Below are 12,045 nucleotides of genomic sequence, written 5' to 3' on the forward strand. Positions count from 1 at the left end.
ACAACAAACCGAAGCAAAAGCAAACCCAAACCAACAGTGGCTGAGGAAAAAAAAACCCACCAGATTGAGACCCTCCCTCTGGCTATCAAATATAGCTATTTATAGATACTTCTAAGGCCACGTTTCACAACACCAGAAGCCAGGTTCCTAAAGAGTCTGAGCTCGCAGCCGAGGCACAAAATCCCACGGGAGAAGCTTAGTGTAGAAACAGAAACCTCCACCCAACCCCCCGGGGGGGCGGCGCTCAGCGGGCAGCGTAGTCCTTGGTCTCCACCCCGCTCTCGTTCAGCACCGTGGTCCTCATGATGGCCTCGGTGACGGCGTAGGGGTCGCAGTTGGCGGCCGGCCGCCGGTCCTCGAAGTAGCCGCAGCCGTCCTGGCCGACCTGGCGCGGGATGCGGATGCTGGCGCCGCGGTTGGCCACCCCCGCCGAGAACTCGAAGATGTTGGAGGTCTCGTGGTGGCCGGTGAGGCGCCGGGAGTTGTCCCTGCCGCCCCGCGGGTCGTACACGCAGATGTGGTAGTCGTGGCGCCTGCTCAGCTTCTCGATGGCAGCTTCGATGTGCCTGCGGCAGAGGAGGGCGGCTCGGGTTTGCCCCTCTGGGGGTGTGTGTGTGTGGAAGGTGTTCCCCCAAAAGGCAGCCCCCTGCCACCCTCTGTGCAGTGGCAACAGCCCAGGGGACGCTCTCCCAAACCTGCTGCTTTCAAACTAAACTGAGCTGGGGCAGCCCCAGCCCTGCCTGGTGAAACCAGAAAGGCACAGGGGGTCGCACACCCCCCGACACAGTGGTAGGGATGCACACACTCCAGGCACAGGGGGTGGAGGTGTTACACACACCCCCTCCCCAGGCACAGAGGGTGGGGATGCACACACACACCCCCCAGCCAGGCATGGGCACAGGGGCCTGGGATGCACACACACCCACCCTCCAGGCACAGGCACAAGGGGTAGGGATGCACACACACACACACCCCCAGGCACAGGGGGTGGGGATGCACACACACACACCCCCCCCCAGGCACAGGGGGCTGGGATGCACACACACCCACCCTCCAGGCACAGGCACAAGGGGTAGGGATGCACACACACACACACCCCCCCAGGCACAGGGGGTGGGGATGCACACACACACACACACACACACACCCAGGCACGGGCACTGGGGGTGGGGATGCACATACACACACACACACACCCAGGCACAGGGGCTGGGGATGCGCACGCACACACACACCCCCCAGGCATGGGCACAGGGGGCTGGGGATGCACACACACACACACACCCAGGCACGGGCACTGGGGGTGGGGATGCACATACACACCCCCCAGGCACGGGCACAGGGGCTGGGGATGCACACACACACACACACCCAGGCATGGGCACTGGGGGTGGGGATGCACACACACACACACACACACACCCCCCCGGGCACAGGGGGCTGGGGATGCACACACACACACACCCCCAGGCACGGGCACTGGGGGTGGGGATGCACACACACACACACACCCAGGCACGGGCACAGGGGCTGGGGATGCACACACACACACACACACCCAGGCACGGGCACAGGGGCTGGGGATGCACACACACACACAGGCACGGGCACTGGGGGTGGGGATGCACACACACACACACACCCCCAGGCACGGGCACAGGGGGCTGGGGATGCACACACACACACAGGCACGGCCACAGGGGCTGGGGATGCACACACACACACACACACCCCAGGCACGGGCACTGGGGGTGGGGATGCACACACACACCCCCCAGGCACGGGCACAGGGGCTGGGGATGCACACACACACACACACACAGAGGCATGGGCACAGGGGCTGGGGATGCACACACACACACACACACACACACACACCCAGGCACGGGCACAGGGGCTGGGGATGCACACACACACACAGGCACGGCCACAGGGGCTGGGGATGCACACACACACACACACACCCCAGGCACGGGCACTGGGGGTGGGGATGCACACACACACACACACCCCCAGGCACGGGCACAGGGGGCTGGGGATGCACACACCACCCCCCGAGGCAGAGGTTGCTGCCACATGGCCAAGGACACCCCAAGCCCCTCAGGAGCAGCTGCCTGGACTCACTTGAGACCTCCTTCCCTCCGCATCTCCTCGGTGCTGTAGTTGGTGTGGCACCCAGCGCCGTTCCAGTTGCCAGTCATGGGTTTGGGGTCCAGCGTAGCCACGACCCCGAAGTCCTCGCAGACGCGGTGGAGGATGAACCGCGCCATCCACAGGTGGTCTCCCATCTCGATGCCTTCACATGGCCCCACCTGGAATTCCCACTGGAAAGGAGAAGAGGCTGCAGCAGTGAGGATGGGCAGGTTCATGTGTCCCCAGCCACCCCGCAGTGAGGGCTGCCAGCCTGGGGCGTGGCTGAGCTTTGTCCCTTGGGAACCATCAAGGGGGCAGAGGAACCCCCAAGGTAAGTGACAGGAGAGCTTTGGGAAGCTAAATGGGATTGAACTGCTCGTGACCAAATCGAGCAGATCAGAGCGGGGTTAAATCCAAACTGAGGTAAATAAGCACCGCACCTGCCTTAAAGGATGGTGCTGGAGCTGCTGGTGTGGAGGATCCTGTATAGAGTCATAGAATGGGTTGGGTTGGAAGGCACCCCAAAGATCATCCAGTTCCAACCCCCTGCCATGGGCAGGGACACCTCCCACCAGCCCAGCTTGCTCAGGGCCTCATCCAACATGGCCTTGAACACCCCCAGGAAGGGGACAACCACAGCCTTCCTGGGCAACCTGTTCCAGAGTCTCCCCACCCTCACTCTCAACAATTTCTTCCTCCTCTCCAGTCTCAATCTCCCCTCTCCCAGCTCAAAGCCATTGTCCCTTGTCCTGTCACTTCCAACCCCTGTCAAAAGTCCCTCCCCAGCTCTCCTGGAGCCCCTTCAGGTACTAAAGAAACACTCTAAGATCTCCCTGGGGCCTTCTCTTCTCCAGACTGAATACTGATTCCCCAACCCACACTGCAAACAGGGCAGGAGACAAACAAGGAGCCTGGATTGTTCCTTCCCTGGCTGGAGCCAGGGTTGTGCCACCCCCAGTGACTAAGCAGAGCGTGACACATTCAACGGCTGGTGGCACAGCTTGGCTGAGCCTGAGCCCAGGATGCAGAAAGTCACCAGGAAGGACCCTAGAAAAGCCATGGCAAACAGCAGGGTCGTTAAAAGCCCTGCCTCAACCATCCTGCAGATAAGCCCCCTGCTTATCACTGCCACATCAGCAATAGGGAGCCAGCCACTCATGGCTGCGGGGCCAAGCTGCCGTCGTTCAGTCTGGCCACTCACTAATGCAATCAGGGGCTGCCTTCAGCTAACTCCTGAATAAACCCAAATCCCCCCCTCCCCAGCTACTCCCCAAGGCCATGTCCCACTCAGCTTCCCAGCTTCTGGGGTGGAGGGGCAGAGGACAGGCACCCAATACTCCACACGGTGCTCCCACAGCTCATCCTGGCTCATGCTGTTTCCTGTACCCTGCTGTGTGGAGGGAGGACAGCGCAGGGGAGCATCCAGCTCCACATGGCTGCCAGAGCTCAGGCTCAGCTCTGCAAGGAGCTCTCCTTCAGTTTGCCTCAGCTGTGATTTCACTTCTCCTGCCCCAAAGAACAGGGATTCTCACACTGGGAATCACAGAACAGTTTAGGTTGGAAGAGAGCTTCAGGATCGAGTCCAGCTGTTAACCCTACTCTACCAAGTCCACCACTGAGCCATATTCCCAAGCACCACAACCAAAGGGCTTTTAAACACCTCCAGGGATGGAGACTGCACCACCTCCCCGGGCAGCCTGTTCCAGCATCTGATAACCCTATCAGGGACAAAAAATTTTCTTACCACCCAATCTCAAGCTGAGGCCACTCCCTCTTGTCCTATCACTTGCTACTTGGGAGAAGAGAGCAACACCCAGCTCACAATGACCTCTTTTCAGGGAGTTGTAGAGAGCAGTGAAATCTCCCCTCAGGCTCCTTTTCTCCAGACTAAACCACCCCAGCTCCCTGCTCTCCAACCTTGCACACTGGCCTCCTAGCAGTGCCACTGCTCCCACTGAGATGAACTGTAAGGAGTGCCTGGATTTGGCATCCTGGAGTTGCTGGCTTGTTCCAGCCTCATGGTAACTCACATCCATCAGTGAAACAGGAGCTGTCCATGTAGGAACAAATGCCTTTTAGTGCACTGTCCAGTTTACACACTGTCCACACATACCTGGGAGGGCATCACCTCTGCATTGGTGCCACAGATCTTCACCCCTGCATAGAGACAGGCCTTGTAGTGGGACTCCACAATGTCACGCCCATACACCTTGTCTGCTCCAACCCCACAGTAGTAGGGGCCTGGAAAGGAAAGAGGAGTAAAGCTTTTGGGAGCAATGACAGCACTGCAGCATAATCCCACCCCTGCCAGGTGCCAGCCAACACCTGCAGAGGATTTATGGGAGTGTAACACCATTTAATTCCATGAGGCATCAATCCACCAACCCCTGCTCTAGCACCAGCAGCACGAGCAGCAGTTCAGCTGTGGAACCTCAGCCTTATCTAGGCAGTTAAACAGGACTTGTAACACATCAGCTGGGAGGTGGCCAGAAGATAAGGAGAGGTTGGCTTGCTCTGCCCTCAGGCACCTCGCTGACCCTCGGAGCACATCAAGCATCCAAGATTGCTCTGACAAGTTGGCATTGTTCATGGCCAGGAAATTCAGCTCACTGAGGCTTTACACAGCTCTTCCTCATTCAGGCAGGTCAGAGGAAGATCTGCTCCTTGCCTCGGGGAAGGGAGATGTTGAAAGAGCTGGTCCCCACCAAAGGCTGATGCAGTCAGGTTGGGAAACCCCTGGCCCTCTCCCAGGAGGCAGCAGAAGGTGCTTGGGGCTCACTCCGTGCTGCAGAAGGGCACAGTGTGCTGAACCTTTCCAAACAGCCATGAGGAGGAGGTTTCTCCAGCTCTTGCCAAACAAGTCATGCAGCTGAGCTGTTTGTGCAGCCAAGGTCTGGTGGGGGTGGCAGTGCCAGCTCCTGCGAGCCACAGGGCACCAGTGCTGTCAACAAACAGCTCCCAGCCTCATCCTAGCTCCTGCCTGGTGGCAGCCACGATGGGAAAGCTGCACCCGAGGCTGGGGAGCAGGCTTTGCATTAGGTGAGTGGCACCCTCCAGGCAGCAGGGTGGGAACTGAGGGGAGAACCTGGGCTGGGGAAGGGAGGGAGCACTCACCCTGTGGGCCGGGAAAGCCGTTGTCAGGCCAGCCGTAGGGGTGGCCGTTGATGCCCAGTAGCGTGTACTCCTGCTCCATCCCGAACCAGGGGTGGCTGTCCTTAACCAAGTCCATGACCTTCTTGCATGTGTGCCTCAGGTTGGTCTCTGGGAGCAAAGAGGTCCAAATTAGACCCATGTTATGGGCAGGCATCCACCATCCTCTGATCCATCCCAGTCAGAGCTCAAGACTCCACCTCTGCCAAGTGCTTCCTACAGAAGCCTTAAGTAAACTGGAGAGAGAATTCTCTCTTCCTGCAATGCTCCCTGCACAACAGTTTCCTCCTTGCAGAGCTATTCCATCACCATAGCATCAGGCCATGGAGGTTTAATTGGCCTCCTGCCCAAACCTCCACTGATAGTCCATGGACATCCTCCTCTTACACACTGAGACACCAGGAGCCATTCCCCAGCCCTGTCCTACAGGCATCCAGCAGATCTGGAAACAGGGTCTATACATCTCCCATCACTACTTCACCCCCATCCTCTTTCTATGAGCCTCAGCTTAATTATGCTCATCTTTCTCCAGGCCCATGGTTTGGTTTGCATCCCAGCTGGCCCTGACTTGGTCATTCATGGTGCTCAGGGCAATGGGGGCTTTGCCAGGCAGATAGAGGACCCTTCTTCTATCATGGGACAACATGTGAGGCAAGGGGAATGAGAACCTGGACTAGAACAGCAGGCAAAAAGAGCTGAAAAACTGTTGTCACAAGGACCAGCAGCCTCTGGGCTGCAAATTTTGCTTCTGGATCCCAATAAAGTACCCCAGAGCAGCTCCTGGGGCTGGAGAGGGGCAGTGACATCTCCCTTGCAATAGGAGAAGTGGGGAGGCAATTCCCCAACAGAGCCCTTAACATCCATGGATGTTCCTACCCTGGGCAGAGCTGGAGGGAGCACCCCTCTTGTCCACGGGGCTCCAGGCTGAGCTCTGTGTCCCAGCTCCAGCCCCAGGAGCTCCGGGGCCAGGGACTCTCATTACAAATCGCTCTGGCAGAGGAGCTGCTGAGCAGGAATCCAAACCCAGACTCTCCCCCCACAAAAGGCATGACACTGTCTAAAGAGGAACCAGCTCCCTCTTTCACCATCGCTGCCCGCAGCCTCTCCTCTCGCAGCAGATGTGTGCATGACCCTGCGGATGCCGGCCCCCTCCCCCCACGCCCCCTGCAGGGACGTGGCTCCACTTTTCCGGCAAATCACCGGCTCTTGGCCGGCAAAGAGCCCGGCAGAGTTCCTGCAAACCAGCTCCCCCTCCTCTGTCTGTGGCTTTATCAGACAGACTGGACAGACACCGGGACCACAGCCTTCTGCCTGCAGCGATAAGGCCAAGCGCCAGCTCGCTCCGGAGTCGCTTGCAGAAGGTCACCCCGAGCCAGCCCACGCCACAGCAGCACCTTCTCCCTCCTTTTCTGCAGCCACCCGTCAGCGAGGAGAGCAGCCATGACCTGGCACGTTAAACCTTGCTGCCACTTCCAGCTCCGGATCCCCCATGGCAAGCCCTGGGGGCTGGGCGTGCCGAGGCTCGGAACCCAGGTGCTGCCTTCGGCACACTCGAGTTGGCAAGGGCTGCTTGCTCCACGTCTCTGCACCTCGCCCTGCACCACTAGAACAGGTTCCTGCAAGCAACATCCACCAGCACTGCTTGAATCCTGGAGCCTCGGGCCAGGCGCTCCCCAGTGCCAGCGGCTCAGAACAAGCAGCTCCTTGGAGAGATGGTACCTTAAATACTGAGGGGGCAGCCCCTGGGAGCTGGGGACTGTGTGCTGGAGGTGCTCACCTGCAGGTTTCCTGTTGTACTTCAGCACTTCGCAGAGCACCAGCTTGTTGGGGTCCAGACAAAAAGGGTCCCTGAACATGCGGACAGGCACCAGGAACATGTCGCTGTTGGAGCCCTCAGCCTGTGCCGTGCTGGAGCCATCGAAATTCCACTCAGGGACGTCTGCAAGGCAGCAGGGGACAGAGAAAGTAGCAGGATTGGGAAAATGTCTCTCTCATATGGATTGTGGTGTCAGTGGCTTAGACCCAGGATGGAGTACCCAGAGGGCACCAAGTGCCTTGGGATGATGGCCACAAAGGTTTTCTTGCCTATCCCTGGAGTTCAGTGTGCTCACCCCCTCAGCACCATCGGGCCACAGGCAGGATCGGCCCTGACCACTTCAGCTCCCTCTGCCAAACCCCATCCGGATGCCAACACTTCTCCATGCCTGTTTGCCCAGTGGAAAGGGGCGAGGATCTCCTCCTCTCCTGCCCTCTCCACCCAGCACTAATGACAGCGCTTAGGGATTAAGCAAACCGCAGTGATGCGGGACAGATATTTACCTGCCGCCGGATAGAGCCCGGCGAGACAACCGCGGCGGGTGTCCCACCACCAGGAAGAGAAGCACCAACTCCCACCACCCAAAGTACCCCACAGCTTCTCTCCAGCCAGGCTTGGGCCCCTGGCACCATGCCACCCACCGTCTGCGGGGTGAAGCTGTGGCGTTACCTTCGATGCTCTTGGGCTCCTTATCGAGGGTCCTGGTCTTGCAGCGCACCCCCTCGCCGCTGCCATCGATCCAGACGTAGGTGACCTGCACCAGCCCGTCCTGGGGCAGCTTCATGTACTGCTCCCGCACCAGCTTGTTCAGCCTGGAGCTGTGCGACACCGACATGGCGACGGCCCTGCCAGAGCCCGCAGGTCAGCATCCTCAGCCCCTTCGCCCCCGTCCAGCTACAAACAACTTCCTCCCCAAAACACCTCCTCCCAAAACCACCCCTCCCCCTAAAACGTCTCTCCCCAAACACCCCCCCCCCGCCCACTCTGACCCCGCCGCGGACCTTCCACTGCGGGACTCGAACCCACGCTCCCAGCGCTCACCGGCCCCAACGAGCCCCGCGACGGCTCCCGCCGCACTTTATAGCAGCCCGCGCCCGCCCCGGGGCGGCCCCGGCGGCGCCGCGCTCCGCCCCCGCCCCGGCAACAGCGGCGGGGAAGGGCTGGCGGGGCTGGGCCGGGCTGGGAAGGGTGAGTGGCGCACGGCTGAGACATCTCCTCATTGACAGCCGCCGGTGACTGGAGGGAGAACGGCTTTGGATGGGCAGATAGCAGGGACTGGGCATCGCCGGCTGGGCAGGGGCCGCTGTGTGCCCTGTGGCCAAGAGGCCACCAGCATCCTGGCTCGGATGAGCAATGGTGTGAACAGCGTGGCCAGGGCAGCGGTTGTGCCCCGGTGCTCAGCAATGGTGAGGCCACACCTCGAATACTGGGTTCGATTTTGAGGCCCTCACTGCAAGAAGGACGTTGAAAAGCTGGAGCATGCCCAGAGAAGGGCAATGAAGCTGGGGAAGGGTCTGGAGAACAGGGCTGGGGAGGAGCAGCTGAGGTTTGTTCATCCTGGAGAAAAGGAGGCTGAGGGGAGACTTCGTCACTCTCGACAGCAACCTGAAAGGAGGTTGCAGTGAGGTGGGGGTTGGTCTCTTCTCTCTAGTATCAGGTTGAAGAAAGAGAGGAAATAGCCTGAAATTGAACCAGGGGGGGTTTAGGTTGGACATCAGGAGCAATTTCTTCCCCAAAAGGGTTGTCAAGCCCTGGAGCAGGCTGCCTCAGGCAGAGGTGGAGTCTCCATCAGCGAATGGGTTTAAAGCTCTGTAGATGTGCTGCTGAGAGCCATGGGTTAGTGGTGACCTGGCAGTACTGGGTTAATGGTTGGACTTGATGATCTTGAAGGTCTTTTCCAACCAAAATGATTCCACAATTGAAAGCATGATTTATCACCTCCTTCCCCCATGCTGCAGGTGTCCTCTCTCTTGGCACTTGGTTTTTGCAGAGTTGCCTTCTTGCACATGAGTGGGTGTTTTGCTCCCCAGGCCTGCTGTGGGGCGTGGAGCTGGTGAGGCTGGCATGGCCTCCTCCCCCTGGATCCCCCAAAATCCAAACTGGGACCCTGTGGAGGTGTGATGCCTGGGAATAGATTGGGCTAGGTGGTTGGCCTGGGGACATGAGCAGTGAGATGCCTTGGGACAGGGTATCCAGATGTCTGGGAACAGGGGCAGTAAGATCCCTGAGGGCAGGGGCACCCAGATGCCTGGGGACATAACCAGATCTCTAGGGATACAGGCAACTAGATCCCTGGGGACATGGGCAACCAGAACCCTGAGGACAGGAGCACTCAGATTGCTAGGGACACAAGCACCCAGATCCCTGGGGATAGGGCCACTCAGATCCCTGAGGACACAGGCAAACAGATCCCTGGGGACAGGGGCACCCAGCATGCCTGACAGCCCTACCACCACCCCTGGCCCTGCATCCTGTCCTGGACACCCCAGGGACAGCTGCTGCCTGCCCAGCTTCATCCCCTCACAGCCACCAGGCTGCATTTGCCTCCTGTGCACCTGGACGGCACAGAAGGCTGAGGGCCGAGGGGTGAGCTCCTGGGAGAACACTGACACCCCCAACTCCAGCCCCTTCCTCTGCAAACCCTTGAGCTGAAGCCCAATTTCCAAGCACCAGAGCTCAGCCGAGCAACTTTAAAACCCAAACCACGCAGGAGCAGCCGCGGCTCTGCTCTGCTTTACCGTCAGCTAAAAGCCCTCAGCCAGCAGCAGCGAACCGGAGTAGATTGTTTCTATACAGCAGCAATTCCCAGCTGTCGAGCCGAGCCCCAGTCTCAATTAGATTAATTAAACAGACCTCTGCCTTCTCTGTTTCCCATAGACACTGGGTTACAAGGCTCACATCTGAGTAGCCAGATCGCAGCTGTGCCAGCACAGAAGCAAACAGCCTGCGCCGGCACCTCCCGGCCCTTATCTCCTGCTGTTTTGTTTTGTTTTCCTGGGAGGAGGGCAGGATTTCAAACAACCCCCCAGCAAGCCCAGTCAGCCCAGTGCTTCCCCGTTCTCCAGCCTCAGTTTTAAGCAATTTTTCAGTGTTAAAAGAGCAGAAAGGTCTGTAAAGCAGGACCAAGCTCCAGAGCACTTTGGGGTTGTCATAAAATCGTGGAATGGTTTGAGTTGGAAGGGACCTTAAAGATCATCCAGTTCCAACCCCCCTGCCATGGCCAGGGATACCTCACATAGGTTTTGCTCAGAGCCTCATCCAGCCTGGCCTTAAACACTTCCAGGGATGATTCCCCATAGTGGTAGGTCTGGGGGGAATGGAGCAAAGCTAGAAATGGGGAGATTCAGGTTGGATGTTAGGAAGAAGTTGTTCCCCATGAGGGTGGTGAGAGCCTGGCACAGGCTGCCCAGGGAGGTGGTGGAAGCCTCATCCCTGGAGGTGTTTGCAGCCAGGCTGGATGTGGCTCTGAGCAACCTGCTGCAGTGTGAGGTGTCCCTGCCCATGGCAGTGGGGTTGGAACTGGCTGAGCCTTGAGGTCCCTTCCAACCCTGACAATTCCATGATTGTATGAAGCATCCACAACTTCTCTGGGCAACCTGTTCCAGTGTCTCACCACCCTCATAGTAAAGAACTCCTTCCTACTGTCCAGTCTAAACCTGCCCTGCTCCTGTTTCAAACCATTGTTTTGCTAATTCCCTGTGTCCTTAAGGCAGGCTCATGCCTTGGGCTGTCTGACTCACCCCCGGGAATGATTTTCAGCAGAACAATAGAACATCTGCACCAGAGCAGCTAAACAAACCTCCTTCTGGTTGATACCCCAGCCCTGGACAGCTCGCTGGGTGCAGACCCTCAAACTGTTCCCCACTCAACACCTCCTTGCTGGGCACTGACCCCAAACCCCCAGCTCTGCTTTTCCTCTGAAGGTGTTTTGGTCCCACAGGTAGATCAACAACCAGGAAGAAACCCGAAAGCATCCAGGATTGCACAAGAACCAGGAAATGAGATTGGCAGAGAGAGAATCAAAACCTAATTAGCAATTCTGATCCCCGGGTGGTGACATCAATGGCAGCAGGCTGTGGGCAGCCTGGACGTCACCCACGCCACTGACCATGGGCGCTGCCCCGAGCAGAGCTCCTCCAGAGGACTTTGGCACCCAGGAATGTGCTCGAGGTTCCCCACAACAGCACTGGCAGAGCCACTCAGGTCTCCTCTGTGTCACAGCATCACTGAATTGTCAGGGCTGGAAGGGACCTCAAGGATTCAGCCCCTTCCAACCCCCCTGCCATGGCCAGGGACACCTCACACTACAGCAGGTTGCTCACAGCCACATCCAGCCTGGCCTTAACAACCTCCAGGGATGAGGCTTCCACCACCTCCCTGGGCAACTTGTGCCAGTCTCTCACCACCCTCTTGGGGAAGAACTTCTTTCTAGCATCTAATCTAATTCTTTCCTCCTCTACTCCTCTAGCTTGGATCCATCCCCCCTAGTCCTAGTCCTAGTGTCACCCATCTCCTTGATGCTGCCCAGGTGACAAACAAGCTCTCCTGTAGCTGAAACTGGGGTGCAGCTTGAAGGCAGACACCTGCCTCTCTGAGGTGTTTTAGGGACACATCCATGAATATGGTTGCAAAGCTCAGCATTTCCTCATTCCTGGTTGGAATTTGTCCCCAAGCAGGGTGGCAGCACAGGAGGAAGCCCCTGGGTGTGCAACCCAGCAGCAGCACTTCCCGGAGGTGTTGCAACAGGCGCTGAGCCAGCACGAGCCACGGCGGTGTCCACAGCTCTGCTGAGTTCCTTGGCCCTCATCTCTGCACCCATCTCTGTCCTGCTCAGGGAACTGGAGCCCCTGGGACCATAGAATTATGGAGTGATTTGCATTGGAAGGGACATTTAAAGGTCATCTAGTCCAACCTCCCCCTCCAGTGAGCAGGGATTTCTTCAACTC

The 12,045-nt window shown here is 58.4% G+C and overlaps 1 protein-coding gene across 1 annotated transcript; it reads right to left on the minus strand.

Moving 5' to 3' along the window:
• Positions 1-232: 232 nt before the first annotated feature.
• On the minus strand, positions 233-8,144 carry LOC104296982 (glutamine synthetase). Its single transcript, XM_054174411.1, has 7 exons — positions 8,101-8,144; positions 7,769-7,944; positions 7,061-7,222; positions 5,248-5,394; positions 4,247-4,374; positions 2,125-2,324; positions 233-566 (listed from the first exon to the last, which is right to left on the minus strand). Exons 2-7 carry the CDS (start codon positions 7,932-7,934, stop codon positions 245-247), a joined length of 1,125 nt encoding a protein of 374 aa, XP_054030386.1. The 5' UTR covers positions 7,935-7,944; positions 8,101-8,144; the 3' UTR covers positions 233-244.
• Between the last annotated feature and the right edge of the window lie 3,901 nt (positions 8,145-12,045).

The sequence above is a fragment of the Dryobates pubescens genome, chromosome 29 (genome assembly GCF_014839835.1).
Source record: "Dryobates pubescens isolate bDryPub1 chromosome 29, bDryPub1.pri, whole genome shotgun sequence".
NCBI classification, from domain to species: Eukaryota; Metazoa; Chordata; class Aves; order Piciformes; family Picidae; genus Dryobates; species Dryobates pubescens.